Genomic DNA, 17,743 nt, shown 5'->3' on the forward strand with positions numbered 1-17,743 from the left:
AAATTACGTCAATTAGCCTATCAGAAGCTTCAAAAGCCATTACATAATTTTCTGGAATTTTCCAAGCTGTTTAAAGGCACAGTCAACTTAGTGTATGTAAACTTCTGACACACTGGAATTGTGATTAAGTGAAATAATCTGTCTGTAAACAATTGTTGGAAAAATTACTTGTGTCAACTATAGTTTGTTAACAAGAAATTTGTGGAGTGATTCCAACCTAAGTGTATGTAAACTTCGGACCTCAACTGTAGATATTCCATTTAAAAAATAAGCCGTTTCCAGCTACAGTAGTCATTTACAACATTAACAATGTCTACACTGTATTTCTGATCAATTTGATGTTATTGTAATGGACAAAAATAATTGACATTTCTATGGGACCCCAAACTTTTGAACGGTAGTGTACATATATGAGCTTTACTCATCTCAAATGGGGCGGCAGGGTAGCCTAGTGGTTAGTGTTGGACTAGTAACCGAAAGGTTGCAAGTTCAAATCCCTGAGCTGACAAGGTAAAAATCTGTCGTTCTGCCCCTGAACAGGCAGTTACTCCTCTGTTCCTAGGCAGTCATTGAAAATAAGAATTTGTTCTTAACTGACTTGCCTAGTTAAATAAAGGTTAAATTAAATATGTATATACTGTATTCTATTCTACTGTATTTAGTCTATGCCACTCTGACATTGATCATTCTAATATTTATATATTCCTTAATTCCATTCTTTTAATTTTAGGTTGTGTGTGTATTGTTAGATATTACTGCACTGTTGGAGCTAGAAACACAAGCATTTCTCTACACCTGCAATAACATCTGCTAAACATGTGAATGTGACAAATACAATTTGATTTGCCAATATACAGAATATCGCATTTCTATATGCAATTTGTCTGTTGAATATATTTGAGTCTTAATTGTATATTTAAACCCCAGATGTGTTTATAAGTGAAATGGCAGTCATATGATCTTAAGTGTAAATTGTATGTATTATTATTATTATTATTATATACAGGGTCCCTTTCTCTTATACAAACACTAAACACCCACACATTCAGTCACCAATAATGGTCCCTAAACTTATCATTGTCCACAAACATCTTCCTCTCTGATTCTCTCTCAACTGTGGTTTGGCAATGGTCGGGAGATTAGGATTAGACTTTTGGCTTTTGGTCTCTTAAAGACTGGAAAACAACAGGTAAACTGCCATACACATCTGTCCAAAAGGGTAACGGTAAGCCTAAAACACTGATGTACGTTCTAACAGACTTTCTTTCTCCAAGTGTGGTTGTGTGTGTGTGTGTGTGTGTGTGTGTGTGTGTGCACATGAAAACAGGATGGAGATCAATATATTAATTATTGTCCTTTTTCAAACATGCATCTTGAATATTTTTGTTGTTGTTTGATTGCCCAAGTCAGTGTTCCTCAATCTCCTGGGAAGTCTTGCCCTGAGAGACTGGTGGTTCTGAATTGCTATGTGTGTGTGTGTTCAGGGCTGTTCACGAGTCAATCCGGAAGGCCAACAGCTTGTCGGAGTGCAGGTTGTTGAGGGTGCGCAGGTCGGGCAGGTGCAGGAGCAGCTTGGGGAAGATGGACGCACTCTCGTCGGGACGACGGCAGTGGATGAGGGAATGCAGGGCACGGATTAACCCCTCCTGGAGCTGTTCTACTGACCCCATATCAACGATGCCAGAAAGGTCTAAGGAGACAAGAAGAGAGGGTGAGAGCTTGTTTGAGAGACACAATAGCTATCTATCTATGGATGTCTGCACAACTTTTGTCGGTTTATCGTTATGCTCATATTAAGCTCTTCATGCTTACTCGGTCACATTTTCTTATCATACCATTTAAGATCTACATCTCTTCTATGACTTCCTAATGCCATGTTGTTCATATTGACACTGCTTTAGTGATGAATTCAATGGCAATTTTCCCCCCTCACCTGCAGAAACCAGCACCACGGCCATGAACAGAGCCATCTCATCAGGCTCCAGCCTCAGAGTTCCCAGCTTCTCACTGAAGTCAAAGATGGCGTCGAGCAGCGCCCCCATCCCCAGCGCCCGCAGGGTGGACAGAGGGTACGTCTGGCCATTCAGGAAGGTCACCGTCCGCTCCTCAGGGTTAAACATTGTACAAAACCTCACCATCAACACCTGACCGAGACAGAAGACCCAGTGGAAGGTTAGTCGATATGGATCGGGATTACATTTATTGGGAGAGAGAATTAAGGCGTTTTGTCCTTTTCGTATTTCTATTTTCACAGCTGAAATAATCGGATTTAGGGCCAGTTTCCTGAGTACAGGTAAAGCCTAGTCCTGGACAAAAATAGACTACTTTAAAAAAACAAGAGGTTATTACCTGGAAGGTGCCTGATTTGAGCAGCATGACCTGGTCGTGCTGGCTAAGCTCCTGGAAGCCAGGGATACCCTTAGCAAACTCCACCACTTCCCTCACTGCCGGGGTGAAACACTGGGAGAAAGACTCCCATATCTGCTGTCCAGAACGACTGGCCGCAGATACAGGACACGCATTGAGAGGACAGGCCTGAGGGATAGAGAGAGAAAGTTAGATTCAAATCCATACTATACTGTTTTTTTATTGAATTTAGTTTTATTTTTTTTAACGTCACATATGTAAAGCTTCATAACGGCTCTTGGTTTACTCACCAGCACTTTGGTTCCAGCAGCTAATTTCCATGGACAGGATGTCTGAGTTTGCGGCTCTTGGGTCTCTTCCTTCATGGAGAAACTGTTGTGATTGGCCGAGCTGCCCCGTTGAGTTGTGCCAACATTAGACTGTCCGTGGTCATGATTGGACAAAGTAGCGGGGCAACTATAGCTACTTTTGTCCACAGAGGGGAACGTATGGTGGTTGTCATTGGTGTCTGGGCAGTGAGGGGCAAGGCCTGCAGGACAGGACTGGTACCCCAGGGTGGAGTCAGAGCCGAGGTGGGAGGAGCCATTGGTGTAGCTGGTCTCCTGAGATGTGTTGCTCTTGAACAGAGATGTTGTTGGTAAGTTGGTGATGTTGAGTTCACTCTTGGATGCCCTGTCTTGGTTGCTGGAAGAGATGTCCTGATAGGCCCGCGAGATGGCTCTGATGGCCTCTTTAGAAGGAACCTCTGCTAGGCTGGGAGGGGCTTCGGAGACGGGGGAGGACTCTATGTCCATGGTGGCAGACTCATTCAGGCTGTTCATGTAGCTTTGCATCTCATCCAGAAGCCTCTGCTTCTCCCTCTTAGGGATACGGCCAAAACGCACAGCTGATGAAGACACAAACAGGGGACTGGTCAACGTCGGGCCATAGTTCTCTTATAGATATTAAGTCTTAAGGTCCAGTCTCCACAGAATGTTCATACATTCCCCTTCGTAAAAAATATGCATTAATTGCATCTTGTGTATTTCATGCATGAACGTGTAAAGCAGTCTTTTGTGGGTCCCATCCCTCGTACTCTCCATCCCCCTCGCCAACAATATCCATCAGCTGAAAATGCTATTTATAGACCTCCATCTCTCTCTCTCTCCTCTCCTTCCCTCCCTCTCTACTTTGTAAGTAGGGCAGTGGCTCATCGTGAACGTGATGTCACTGCTACTGCGACGGAGGGAGAGAAATAGAGGTGGGCTAGCACGCAAGGGGGAGGAAAGAGGATGTAGAGGGGGGAGGAGAGGTTGCAGAGAAGTAAGGTGAGAGTGAAGAGTAGTGTTGAAAATAGGAGCTTGCAGAGAGAACGTAGTGAGTGAAACACCACAAAGTGGAGTGTGACATAAGAGAGAAGCTTCAAATGGCGGTCCTGCTGCCGAGAGTTCTTCAACCAAGCCAGCACAATGCATGAGGCAAGATGTAAATGATCTATAATTCATAGAAACAAACTAACTTAAAGTGTTTGAGATCAAAACAAGATACTGCACTAAGCTATGACATCGGGGGAGAATTTTTTTGTATTCTGCTTCAGTGAAATGTATGACTGTGAACATCTGTGTTAACACATCTCTGGCACCATTACATGATCTCGTGGGTCTCTCTCTGCAGTGTGCAATGCACTGTCCCTAAAGAGCGTAGGATCTAGATCATGCTAAAAAAAAGGGCTATAACAGTGACATTCTGTTACAGAAGATCTATGGAATTCTGCTGTAGTCATTCGCATCAATCCACTTTGTTACGCGTGCATGGATAGTCTCTCGACTTTAGCTGGTCATTACAGTTGTGAGAATGGGCTTTAATGCACTTCGTTGTGGATGAAAGTGTTGGCTGTCTTTAAGAAGATGAACTGGTTTCGGGGAGGGAAAGGGACTTCAATATTTGCCTTGTCTATATGGTAATCCCAAGACCCACCAATCACAGGCTCCTGAGAAATCAGGACGTCTCCTGTCATGTGGACTGCAGGCAGTTGACTGAGAGGTTTTTCTGTTTTCACAACAGCTGCAGTCGAAGGAATGAGGTTTCTAGGTTGTGGTTCTTGACACTTTCGAGATCGTGCCTTTAACAGGGTCAATATGAGCGTTTTTCCTTCCATCAAAACATCTTCACTGGCCTTGTTTCTCGTACCCCACCTTTTGAGCGCCCAAACTGTCGACTGCATGCAGAAATCACACTTGGTTCTCTTGTAGATTAGGCAATAGATTAAGCACGAGAGAGAACACAGGAGGGTTGAAGCCACACTGAGAAGACACTGAAGGCAGGCAAACTATCCCAACTAGGTCACCATGTACCAGCATGCTATAGGTAAAATGCTTGCTGTGCTTTTTTAGGTCAACGGAAACCATCCCACACTATTTTCGTAATACGTTATGATGGGGCAATTTATCAATACTTAGCTATCAAGGCTAAAAGTAAAGTAGGTGAGATTAGCTTTGCATACGGCTGATTAATTGTATGACAAGGACGGGCTGTTTTGTTCTGCATCTCGAGCTTAATTGTTTGCCGTCTCCCTCATTAATTGTTAAAGATGTTATAAGGGTAAACAGTATACAAGGTAATCAAGTTGCCCCTGTTCCAATTCCCCAAAATAATTCCTGTGTTTGCTGCAGTTTCCTGTATGACAGATAGCTTCAGGAGCTTCAGGGACTTCAAGGCTCCCGTTCTCATAAATCACTGTCGGAGAGGAGAGAAGAGCGGGATAGAGGGAGAGCTCAGGGAACACGGAGGGGAGGAACATGGAGAGGGGAGGAATCGGAACAAGAGGAAGAAAGACTGACTTTGAAACTTATGAATGTGCAAGAGGCTGTGTGTATATAGGTTATTTTCCAACGTGTGCCCTTCAACAGTAGGTCAGTGCAATGTCTCAGGCGAAAGATAAGGCTGGTGCAGTGCTGAGAAACTCGCATTGTATGGCCTCTAACGATTGTCTGAGCCTGCACTCTCAGTAAGATTTCACTCTAACTCTTACCATCTCTGGACATGCCCACGGAGAGGCATTTCTTGAAGCGACAGTGTTGGCAGCGGTTGCGGTTCATTCTCATAATGAGGCAGTTCTCGTTCTTCACACACATCTTGTAGTTGATGTTTTGCTGAATGCTGCGACGGAAGAAGCCCTAGACAGGATATTCAAGCAGATGTACAGTTAGTTTGAAATGGTGAATGTGAATGTGACCCACCACCTTATTATACACAGTAGGAGTGCATCTGAAATGGTCAAAAGAGGTGCGCTATATAGGGCCTAGGGAGCCATTTCAGGGGCACTTACTGTATGCGTTTAGTCATCATGGTCTTCTTACCTTGCAACCCTCACAGGCGTGCACTCCGTAGTGGAACCCAGATGCAATGTCTCCACACACTGTACACAGGAGCACCATACCGCCTGTCTCTGTAGAGATATATATATATATATGAGACAGAGGTACAGCCAGTCAGAAATGTGATCATAAGTGAAGGTGACTACCGACCTACGTCACAAGCAACAAAAGATGTTGTGTAGTGTACATTATAGAAAAGGATTGTGGGAGGAGATGAGTATTGGATAGGGGTGGATGTTTTGGTTTAGGCTAGAAAGAGTAAGGAGGGATGACAAAAGAAGGCTGGAAGGAATGCTACTCACTGGTGAAAGGTCCTGTGAATCCACTAGGCCTTTTCCCAGCGATGGGGTGTTGGTACGAGTGCTGGTGGGTGGACGTTGATGTAGCCACATTGTAGACTTCTGGGAAGTGGAACACCAGCTTGGAGGATGATGGAGGTGTGCATCCTCCCCCTCTCTGGCCCTTCAGGGACCCCAGGGGCCCGAGTTCTGTGAAGGTGATCTCCTCTGGGGAGGAGGGCTGGGAGAGGGTGGAGGAGGGGGACTGGGTCTGGTACCCACTGGACGGGCTGCCAGGGCTGGGGCTGCCGGAGGAGCGCGCATACAGAATAACACCTCCTGTTGGAAAACCAGAGACCGAGGTAGTGGGGTTAGTCAGATAGCTGAAAAGAAGTTTACTCTAAAAAAAAAAGGTCACCGAGTTCAGGAAGTGGTGCAGAATGCAACGTTTAAAGGCATGCAAAAGCATACAGTGGTTCTTCCTTTAAAAGTTGAGGTTATGCCGCTACCGTTTGTGGTAGATGTTGGCAAAAGGCAGCTCTCTGTAGGACTAATAGGTATAATTGTGCATTCAGGGAGAGAAAAGGTGGCAAAAATGGTTGGAAGCACAGTAACAGAGTGAGCGCGGATTCTGTCCCAACCAAACTCACACTAACCACGTTTCCATCCACAGTTTTATGCGCGTAAAGTCATACCGTATAAAAACGTTTTTCACAACAGCTGTGATGGACACAGGCAGTGTCGGTACAATTGCATAAATGCCAACAGATGATTTGTTTGACATGGGGATCTTTTTGTGTCTGTAAAATAAATGACACGAGAAATAGCGGTGGAAATTATTTTATGCGCAAATATAGATATAATAACCATAATATGGAAGTAAACTTGGAGTCACATGATTACATGTTGTGTGGTCCTTCCACTATGACTTGTTGGGAAAGGATGCAAGTTTATTAGGCTACCAGAGGTTGAGGCTAAAGATTAAATAAGTTCTGATGTACTTCACAGGGTGGTGAAAGTGCAAGCTGATGAGCTTGATGCTCCTTTCCAATAAATAGCAAGGGTCTTATTCTGGTGACATAATCATCAATGCTTGGCTACCATTTGTCATATAAAAATAAAATGTTGCTCTTTTGTCCACAATAATCTCATCATGTAGGCCAAGGTTCTCCAAATGGCAACCCGCGGGCCATTTGGCCCCCAAGTTCTGAGCCCCAAAAAAATTGTGCTTAAATTTTTAAATTCATTGTTGTACATAAAAGACTGTAAAAACACCAGGAAATCCACTCCATTTTTGTTTTGGAAATCTTTTCCCATGCATAATAAAGAGATGTAGAAAGTATTCACAACCCTTTGACTTTTAACACACAAAAAAATTGTGTTACAGCCTGAATTTAAAATGGATAATAGTGTTCAACATGTTTTTTGAATGACTGCCTCATCTCTGTACTCCTCAGTCGAGCAGTGAATTTCAAACACAGATTCAACCACAAAGACCAGGGAGGTTTTCCAATGCCTCACAATCTATTGGTAGATGGGTCAAAATAGTTTTAAAAAAGCAGGCATTGAATCTTCCTTTGAGCATGGTGAAGTTATTAATTACACTTTGGATGGTGTATCAATACACCCAGTCACTACAAAGATGGTGTCCTAACTCGGTTGCCGGAGAGGACGGAAACTGCACAGGGATTTCACCATGAGGCCAATGAGGACTTTAAAACAGTTAGAGTTTAATGGCTGTGATAGGAAAAAACTGAGGATGGACCAAAAACACCTATTTACTCCACAATACTAACCTCAATGACAGAGTGAAAAGAAGGAAGCCTATACAGAATGCAAATATTCAAAACACATGCATCATATTTGCATCAAGGCACTAAAGTCATACTTCAAAAAATGACAAAGCAGTTTGTAAGTTTCTATTTCTAAGTGGCCAAATTACAGTTGACTTAAATCTGCTTGAAAATCTATGGCAAGACCTGAAAATGGTCATTGATCATTGCTCAACAACCAATTTGACAGAGCTTTAAGGTTTTTGAAAAGAATAATGGGCAAATACTGCACAATCCAGGTGTGGAAGCTCTTAGACATTTACCCAGAAAGTCTAATCTCTGCCAAATGTGCGTTTATAAAGCATTGCCTCAGGGTGTAAATACTTATATATTTTTGCAAAAATTTCTAAAAACACATGTTTCTACTTCAACATGATGATTGTGTGTAGATGAATGAGAAAAACGTACATTTAATCCATTTTTAATTCAGGCTGTAACACAATGTGGAATAAGTCAAGGGGTGTGAATACTTTGACTGCGCTGTATGTGATCGTATACAAATGTAAGCAAGGGATGAAAGTATTGTTTCAGTCAAATATTATGTCTGTTTTGGCTTCTTTCGGTCATTTTGCAATCTAAAATGTATTTTTTATTATGTTCTGGCCCCCCGACCCAGCCGCTCAAGAAAAAAAATGGCTGAATCTAGTTGATGATCCCCGATGTAGGCTATACGTGTGCTATATAACAATATTTAAAAAATGTGAGAAAACCATCAGTAAAATTGCGATGAAAACCCATTTAATTTGCATTTTTTATTCAGTACATGGGAATTTAAATTATATGGAAACACATTTATGGTAGGAAAGTGCGCATACTGTTTATGCGGATTTGAGAATATTCACATGAAAATCTGTCGCCAATTGAATGGAACCCTAGCTAGACATTTTTTTTGCGTCACGCAAACAACTTCAGTATTTATATAGGCAGTCAATATAAATTACAGTAAATAAATCAACGTTGCTCTTTTTCTGTTTTTCTTTTTTTTTTTAAAGTTATCCTCTGTTCGTCTGCCTTCGCATCCTCTCTAAAAATGTTTTTGCATCTCTTGCACCCCCGAGATACGGCCGCGCGGGCTATGCGGTGCTTCTGCTCCCTCCATGCCCAGCGCCCGCAAGCAGCACGATACCTGACCGCCGACTCACATGGACTTCTGACACGGTTACTGCCTGGACCAAATTTGCAGTATCGTGTAGACATTTACAACAATCACAAACCGGTTCCGTGATTAAAATTAATATACTGGGGGAGTCCCAGGGATGCTGTGGTAGTGAACTGTACTCGTTTCTTCACCGACAGTAAGCTATGGAGAAAGTGAATCCCGTTTTCTCATAGAGAGAGAACCACTCGAACGGGCTACCTAATAAAAAATCTATAAAAAACATTTCTTGGTGAGTTTGAGACAGGTGGCTGCTATAATTTTATCACTGCCCTACACAAGGTGTCATGGTAATAGTTAGCCTACCGTATGTATACTTCGAATATAAACTACACTGAACAAAAATATAAACTATAACTATAAAAATATAAACATGTAACGTTCTGGACCCATGTTTCATGAGCTGAAATAAAAGATTCCAGAAATGTTCCATTTGTGCACAAATTTGTTTACATCCCTGTTAGTGAGCATTTCTCATTTGCCAAGATAATCCATCCAACTGACAGTTGTGGCATATCAAGAAGCTGATTAAACAGCATGATCATTACACATGTGCACCTTGTGCTGGGGACAATAAAAGGCAACTCCAAAATGTGCAGTTCTGTCACACAACACAATGCCACAGATGTCTCAAGTTGAGGGAGTGTGCAATTGGCATGGTGACTGCCGGAATGTCCAACAGAGCTGTTGCTAGAGAATTTAATGTTAATTTCTCTACCATAAGCCGCCTCCAATGTAATTTTAAAGAATTTTTCAGTACATCCAACTGGCCTCACAACCTTAGACCACATGTAACCATGCCAGCTCAGGACCTCCACATCCGGCTACTTCAAAAAACAGATAAAGCAACGCCTCTCCCCTATTTGATCTACATAGTTTGTGTGTATGCATTGATATGTAGACTACGTGTGCCTTTAAAAAAAAAAATGTAGTTCTGTCCTTGAGCTGTTCTTGTCTATTAATGTTCTGTATTATGTTCTGTTTTATATGTTTTGTGTGGACCCCAGGAAGAGTAGCTGCTGCTTTTGCAACAGCTAATGGGGATTCTAATAAAATACCAAATACCTGTGGGATCGTCTGAGGGGGTGCTGAGGAGTTTTTCTGTCTGTAATAAAGCACTTATGTGGGGAAAAACTCATTCTGATTGGCTGGGCCTGGCTCCTCAGTGGGTGGGCGTGGCTCCCAAGTGGGTGGACCGATACCCTCTCAGGCCCCATAATGACAAAGCAAATTCATAAAACATAACTGAAATATCACATTTACATAACTATTCAGACCATTTACTCAGTACTTGCTGAAGCACCTTTGGCAGTGATTACAGCCTTGAGTCTTCTTGTGTATGATGACACAAGCTTGGCACACATGTATTTGGGGAGTTTCTCCCATTCCTCTGCAGATCCTCTCAAGCTCTGTCAGGTTGGATGGGGAGTGTCACTGCACAGCTATTTTCAAGTCCGGGCTCTGGTTGGGACATTCAGGGACGTGTCCCGAGTTGTCTTGTCTGTGTGCTTAGGGTCGTTGTCTTGTTGGAAGGTGAACCTTCGCCCCAGTCTGAGGTTCTGTGCCCTCTGAAGCAGGTTTTCAACAAGAATCTTTGTACTTTGCCCCTTTAATCGTTGCCTTTATCCTGACTAGTCTCCCTTTCCTTGCCGCTGAAAAAACATCCCCACAGCATGATGCTGCCACCACCATGCTTCACTGTAGAGATGTTGCCAGGTTTTCACCAATACGTGATGCTTGGGATTCAGGCCAAAGAGTTCAATCTTGGTTTCATCAATCCAGAGAATCTTGTTTCTCCTTTTTTGAGAGTCTTTAGGTGCCTTTTGCCAAACTCCAAGCGGCCGGTCATGTGCCTTTTACTGAGAGGTGGCTTCCGTCTGGCTCTACCATACAGGTCTGATTGGTGGAGTGCTGCAGAGTTGGTTGTCCTTCTGGAAGGTTCTCCCATCTCCACAGAGGAACTCTGGAGCTCTGTCAGAGTGACCATCGGGTTCTTGGTCACCTCCCTGGCCAAGGCCCTTCTCCCTCGATTGCTCTGTTTGGCTGGGCGGAGAGCTCTAGGAAGAGTCTTGGTGGTTCCAAACTTCTTCCATTTAAGAATGATTGAGGCCACTGTGTTCATGGGGACCTTCAATGCTGCAGACATTTTTGGGCACCCTTCCCCAGATCTGTGCCTCGACACAATCCTGTCTCGGAGCTCTGCGGACAATTCCTTTGACCCCAAGGCTTGGTTTTTGCTCTGACATGCACTGTTAACTGTGGGACCTTATATAGACAGCTGTGTGCCATTCCAAATCATGTCCAATCAATTGAATCTACCACAGGTGGACTCCAATCAAGTTGTAGAAACATCTCAAGGATGATCAATGGAAACAGGATGCACTTGAGAGCTCAATTTCAAGTGTCAAAGCAAATGGTCTCAATACTAATGTAAATAAGGTATCAGATTTTTATTTGTAATACATTTGCTCAAATTGATAAACCTGTTTTCGCTTTGTCATTATGGGGTATTTTTGTATAGATTGCTGAGAGAATTTAAAAAAAATCAATTTTAGAATAAGGCTGTAACGTAACAAAATGTGGAAAAAAGTCAAGAGGTATGAATACTTGTCGAAGGCACTTTATATTCCCAAATACTATGCACCTGTCATGGAGTCTTACATTTGTATGAGAAACATTAGTAAATCTGCCCTGGGTTTGTATTTCTTTCCTCTTATTGACTTCTCCGTTTTTCCCTGTGGTGCTGCTGAACCAAGTATTTGTTTATCTCAAGTGTTTTTATAATCCCTCAGCCAGCACGTGCTACAGGATTTATTATTGACACACTGCAGAGCCAGAGATCTAGAGCAAGTCTTAGCAGACATATGACAGGGACCTGCTGTCCTGTTCTGGCCAGCCACTACCTGAGACTGGAAACAGACTGCCTCCAGACCCAGCCGGGGCTTGCCAAACCTCCACACCCACCCAAACACATTGCATATCCACTTGAACACATGTGAGCTACTTCTGTGTTTACGTTTGTGAGCGTCCTTTAGGACTGAACTACCATGCCATAAATGGTAGCCTAGTCAGTAAATAATCAGCTTTTACAGGCCTCTCCAAGGCTAAGCTTGACTATACTGCCATATACTGTTCGGTACTCCCATAATATACCATTACATAGAGCTCTTTGCCAAGTATAGGGCCTGGCCTTTTTTGTCAATTAACTCCAATTCAGAGGACATCATGGTATGGCCCTCATGACAGGAGAGAAAATATAGGGGGCCATAGGAATTTGTGAATTGTCTTTGATGTTCACCCAGTAGGATTATACTACATAGCCCATAGCAAACTCCAGAGGATGCCCCATGTAACTCAGAGAAGACAAAATAGCCATACACTCACTGGCAAGCCAGTTAGAATTGAGGTCAGTGCAGACAGACACTAGTGTTAATTGTGGAATCGGCAGCAGGTTGGAGAGTGAGGCGAGCAGCTTCCCATCGTGAGGTCAGTAACCCCTACAGCCACTAATCTGCCTGAGTGGGTGAGTTGAGCCAGGCAGGCAGAGAAATGTGAGCATTGAGCACTTTACAGGCACAACAATCCTTCCGCCCATCTTCCTCCCCCCTATTCTATCCTTCCTCTTGTTTGCGCTCTGCTGTGCTGTGGGTCAGGAAGCCACACACAACGCTGTAAGGCTGCTAGTGTTTTGTGCAATGACCGGTCATGGAGGGTGGCACACATTCGGCTCCATACGATGTTTACGCCACATAAATGTTAGATTATAACAGTCAGTGAATTATTGTTGATGTAATATTAAAGCCAGGATCCAAATGTACAGATGCAAATGCATCCTATGTAATACGAGGATGCAACAGGATGATGAGCTAAGTAAATACTGTACATTACAGTAAACATCATATACCCATGAGGAGTGTGTTTCGATGTCTATAACATTAACCTAGCTAGGAGTAGAGAAGTAGGACACGGTCTCAGTTAAAGGTGAATTGTCTTTGGATGTGCACTCTGTGGCTGAAACATATGCTGCAGCAGGAGGGAAGCATTCACAGCCTGTCCAATTTCACCTGCCCCCAGTGGGCCAAAGGGCCTCAACGGGGGTGGATAGAATGAGTTATATTATGTTATGGGATTGCCTGCATGTATATTTAATGTATGAGTTTGGGACAGATGTTTATGCAAGGGACATACGCTATAGGAATCAGGACTAATGTATTTGCTTAGAATACAATAAAGTGCGCATGAGGTGGGAAAACGTGACTACAGATAAAGTTAATGCATGAAATGGCTGATCCACTGACCAACCCCCCCCCCCTTCCATCACCTCAGGCAGCATCACAACAGAAGTGTCCGAGAGAGAGAAGACAGAGCTGAGAGAGATAGAGAACTGCAGGGGAGGAGGTCCTGGGAAATCACGCGCCGCACGCGGCTCTGCAAGTGCGTCAACGTGAGGATGAATTGAGAATACGAGGAGTGCATTCAGTGGGAAGACTCGCACTGCATGAAGCTCCCATCAGAAGTCAGAATTTCTAAGCACTCCACGCGGCATATAGTCTCTGTCATAATTAAAGAGGAAAAATAAATAGAGCAGGATGTAGCGTTGGCTGAGGATGTTCTGAGTTCGCTCCAAGGAGACCCATGCACCCATGCACCGCATAGCACAACCTGGTCTCAGAGCACTTTGTGTTATTCTGTATGTAAATCAGGAACACTCCATTTAGTATGATATGTTATGTTTGGTATGGTTACATAAGACATAGTGGATGGGTGGGTGTGGTATGGTTATATAAGACAGGGTGGATGGGTGGGTGTATAACACAAACATCTAGCAAACCAAGTTAGAATCTTATCACAGACAACATTAGCATTTTAGCTAATTAGCTACTTTGCAACTACTTAGCATATCACCTAACCCTAACCGTTTAGCTAACCTAAATCCTAAATTTAACCCTAGCCTAGCCAAATGTAGGCACATATATAAAGGCCAATAGTTACTGAATACGTTACTGAATGTATTTTTTTTAGCAATAAATGATTAAGATAGTAAAGAATGCAGAGCTCTGACGCGCCCCATTGCCCTTTACAGATAATAACTGACATGGAACAAGTTCTGACATGGAGCGTGAGCCTTCCCACTGAATGCACTCCTCGCATTCTCAATTCATCCTCACGTCGATGCACTTGCAGAGTGCATCACAATATTTGTTCACCTATTCCACTTCCAGCTGTTGAGTGGTTCCAGTCCATGTGATGGAAACGACTGTGGAAACGGGTGCCTTGACCCAAAGCCGTTTCCATCCATGTACTGGAACGTGACTGCAGAGTTAGTAAATGAATTACCACTCAACAGCCGGAAGTGGAATAGGTGAACAAATATTATGATGCCTGGTGTATTTTGGCTAACCTCTATGAAACAACGCCCAATGTGTAACTGTAGAGCTTCCCATGGCCATAAACTTTGCCTTATGAACCAATATCACTGCTCCCGCCTCCAATAGTAATCACAACACTTCTACCTATTTATTATCTCAATGCCAACTGGGTGGTATAGAGCAGGGGTTTACACACTTTTTCACTCAGGCCCCCCTTCCATCATTGGGGAATATCCCATGGCCCCCTGCGTACCCGCGCCACGTCTATTTCTGTGTGCACAAGCACTGTTCTTGACACAAATTGTTCACACCCCTCTTGTTGGTGGAGACAATTTTACCAGTTTAAAGCTTAGTTCCTGCAATTCTATACATTTTGTCATGTGGTGCGAAGAATATTTAGCAGTTTTAAAGCTTCTTTTTGTGCAATTCTATAAAGAAATTCTATTTTTTTAAATGTTGTAATCTATGGGCTAAAAAGAGTTGCAAAGAAAAAGCCATATCTCAGACTGGCCAATAAAAATAAAATATTAAGATGGGCCACAGACACTGGACAGAGATATGGCTTTTTCTTTGTAACTCTGCCTAGAAGGACAGCATGCCGGAGTCTCCTCTTCACTGTTGACGTTGAGACTGGTGTTTTGCGGGTACTATTTAATGAAGTTGCCAGTTGAGGACTTGTGAGGCGTCTGTTTCTCAAACTAGACACTAATGTACTTGTCCTCTTGCTTAGTTGTGCACCAGGGCCTCCCACTCCTCTTTCCATTCTGGTTAGAGACAGTTTGCGTGGTTCTGTGAAGGGAGTAGTACACAGCGTTGTACGAGATCTTCAGTTTCTTGGCAATTTCTCGCATGGAATAGCCTTCATTTCTCAGAACAAGAATAGATATGACTTTCAGAAGAAAGTTCTTTGTTTCCAGCCATTTTGAGCCTGTAAACAAACCCACAAATGCTGATGCTCCAGATACTCAACTAGTCTAAAGAAGGCCAGTTTTATTGCTTCTTTAATCAGAACAACAGTTTTCAGCTGTGCTAACATAATTGCAAAAGGGTTTTGTAATGATCAATTAGTCTTTTAAAATTATAAACTTGGATTAGCTAACACAACGTGCCATTAGAACAAAGGAGGGATGGTTGCTGATAATGGGCCTCTGTAGATATTCCATTAAACTTTTTTTTTTTTTTTAATCAGCCGTTTCCAGCTACAACAGTCATTTACAACATGAACAATGTCTACAATGTATTTCTGATCAATTTGATTGGACACTTTTTTTTTGCTTTTCTTTCAAAAACAAGGATATTTCTAAGTGAAGCCAAACTTTTGAACGGAGGTGTATATAAAAAAAGGGGTCGCCCCACAGTTTGGGAACCACTACGCACGAAAACAAAATAATCTGCCTACTGTTTGCAAAAGGCATCGAATGCGTTGGAACCAATGACAGGTCGCTCCACGTGAGTTTGTTTTTATGAGGAAAAACAGGAAGTGGGTCAACAAAGCTGCGTGAACTTCAAGCACTGTCACGTATCATCATCGTCAAAACTTTGTAACATTTTCGGAGTGCACCTTTGCAGGCTTAAAAGAAAACACCCACTTCTTGGGATGTTACAACTTTCATAACTTATATCAAAACAGGGTTGATTTCATTTTCCAGGTTCATGCATGGGATGATAATGCACAAAAACCATGAGGGTCCTGCTATAAAGATGGATTGTTCTCATCTCGCAATTTGATAAACATATAGAATTGGACATGCGGTGCTAGCCTAATAACGTTGTTTTCAATCGTATTAACTCGACTGCCTTTCTAACATATGCTGATGAGGAGACACTTAATGCAAAACCTCATAATGGGAACGTATTTGCGCACAATTACGCACGACTGCAAAGAGAAACCATACCAATGCAACACAATAACAAAAATGTTAACAATTTTAAAAACCTTCAGCATTCTCAACTAAGCAGGTATAACTCCAACGCCAAATGCAATATTGAACTACAAAAAAATTGCAACAAATATAATCACAATCATAATACTTACCACCTGGAGTGTCCATGTTTCTTGATGTGTCTTTTGTTTGCTGTGGTGAATGATGCTGACTTTTCGATATATAGCTGCAGGATCAATACTCAAGTGGAGACAGGTAGGAGTCGAGAACTAGTTATGCGTGGATAATTGACCCATAGAACGAGCGCGCGGTTGAAGACAATCGTATTGATCTGCCAAACGACTGAAACTTCCGTCGTATACTGTACGCACAGTGATGTCCAGCTGTATGCTATGCAGAACAGTTATGTCTAATTGTCTCAGGTGTGCAGGAGAGATTTTCTCGGAAGCTACCTGAATCCGTTCTGCGCTCGGAAGAACTCTAGGCTACTAGACTAGTGAGTTGCTTGGTTCAGCGGATTTGAGTGTCACAAGCCAAGAACAAACAAGTGATTTTCTGAAATCCTAAGAATACACAGCCCCATCAGCATCTCCGAAAATGAAATGAATTTAGCCAGGCTAGACACACCCAATAATACACCAATCCACCACTGCCACATCAATAACGTTTTCAGGTAACTGAAATAAATGGGACTCGCTCCCGGTGTCCTCTCTCAACTTCGGTTGTGTCTGTTTGGTTAAAGGGGTGCATCTCATCTCACTATATGTCCCCTGTTAATTCACTCTACTGTCACTCTCTCCCTCCTTCCTTTTACTATTGGGTGTGTTCTCATTGGCCGGTACCCAGAGCTGAGGGGAGTTTTAATGTGCTTATTCAACCTGACCTGCTATGTTTTTACTAAAGCCACGATGCATGTGCACTCTGCATGTGCCGGGGCGAGCGCTCAGCGCTGCCCTACTGACATACATTTTATGCATAATACTGAGCGTGCGATAACGAGAGGTGGGAGGATGAGGCACATGCACAATGGGCAGGGCTCACCGTGACTGGTATGGTAGTTGTTACAAAGATTGGGCGCGTTGCATTACTGACACATGACAGATCTTACAAGGCCTGGATAGGTATTTTAAGTATCAGCAAACCATATTATATGTTAAAGCAATCGGTCAGTCGATGACACTGTCGATTATGTGGCACCCAACCATTGGTTGATGCATGCAATGTCTGAGCAGGGGAGTGCGACCATTATCTATTATATTGACAAGATACTCGAGGGACCGCTCTAACAATGGAAATACATGTCCTCAAAAATGGAAGGCAGGCGGGAGGAGGCGAGATTAGGTAGGACCATTCTAGCCAATGAGACGGCAGATAGGCGCCAACAGGCACAGCTCTGATATAATGTCGTTTTTTTCAAAGTTGCCGAAATGCTACCTAACCATTATGAAACTTCTATTTGATCAAATAAGCCTCACGTAGGAAATTAGCAATTATTTTTTGCT

The 17,743-nt window shown here is 42.9% G+C and overlaps 1 protein-coding gene across 1 annotated transcript; it reads right to left on the reverse strand.

Annotated features, from left to right (window-relative positions):
• Nucleotides 1-737: 737 nt before the first annotated feature.
• LOC112221708 (nuclear receptor subfamily 1 group D member 1-like) lies at nt 738-17,054 on the reverse strand. The gene is made up of 8 exons (XM_024383958.2): nt 16,394-17,054; nt 6,026-6,340; nt 5,706-5,794; nt 5,378-5,522; nt 2,658-3,253; nt 2,350-2,535; nt 1,934-2,144; nt 738-1,690 (listed from the first exon to the last, which is right to left on the reverse strand). The coding sequence occupies exons 1-8, from the start codon at nt 16,407-16,409 to the stop codon at nt 1,491-1,493; spliced, it is 1,758 nt and encodes a 585-aa protein (XP_024239726.1). The 5' UTR covers nt 16,410-17,054; the 3' UTR covers nt 738-1,490.
• Nucleotides 17,055-17,743: the final 689 nt, after the last annotated feature.

Source organism: Oncorhynchus tshawytscha, linkage group LG22 (assembly GCF_018296145.1).
Source record: "Oncorhynchus tshawytscha isolate Ot180627B linkage group LG22, Otsh_v2.0, whole genome shotgun sequence".
NCBI classification, from domain to species: Eukaryota; Metazoa; Chordata; class Actinopteri; order Salmoniformes; family Salmonidae; genus Oncorhynchus; species Oncorhynchus tshawytscha.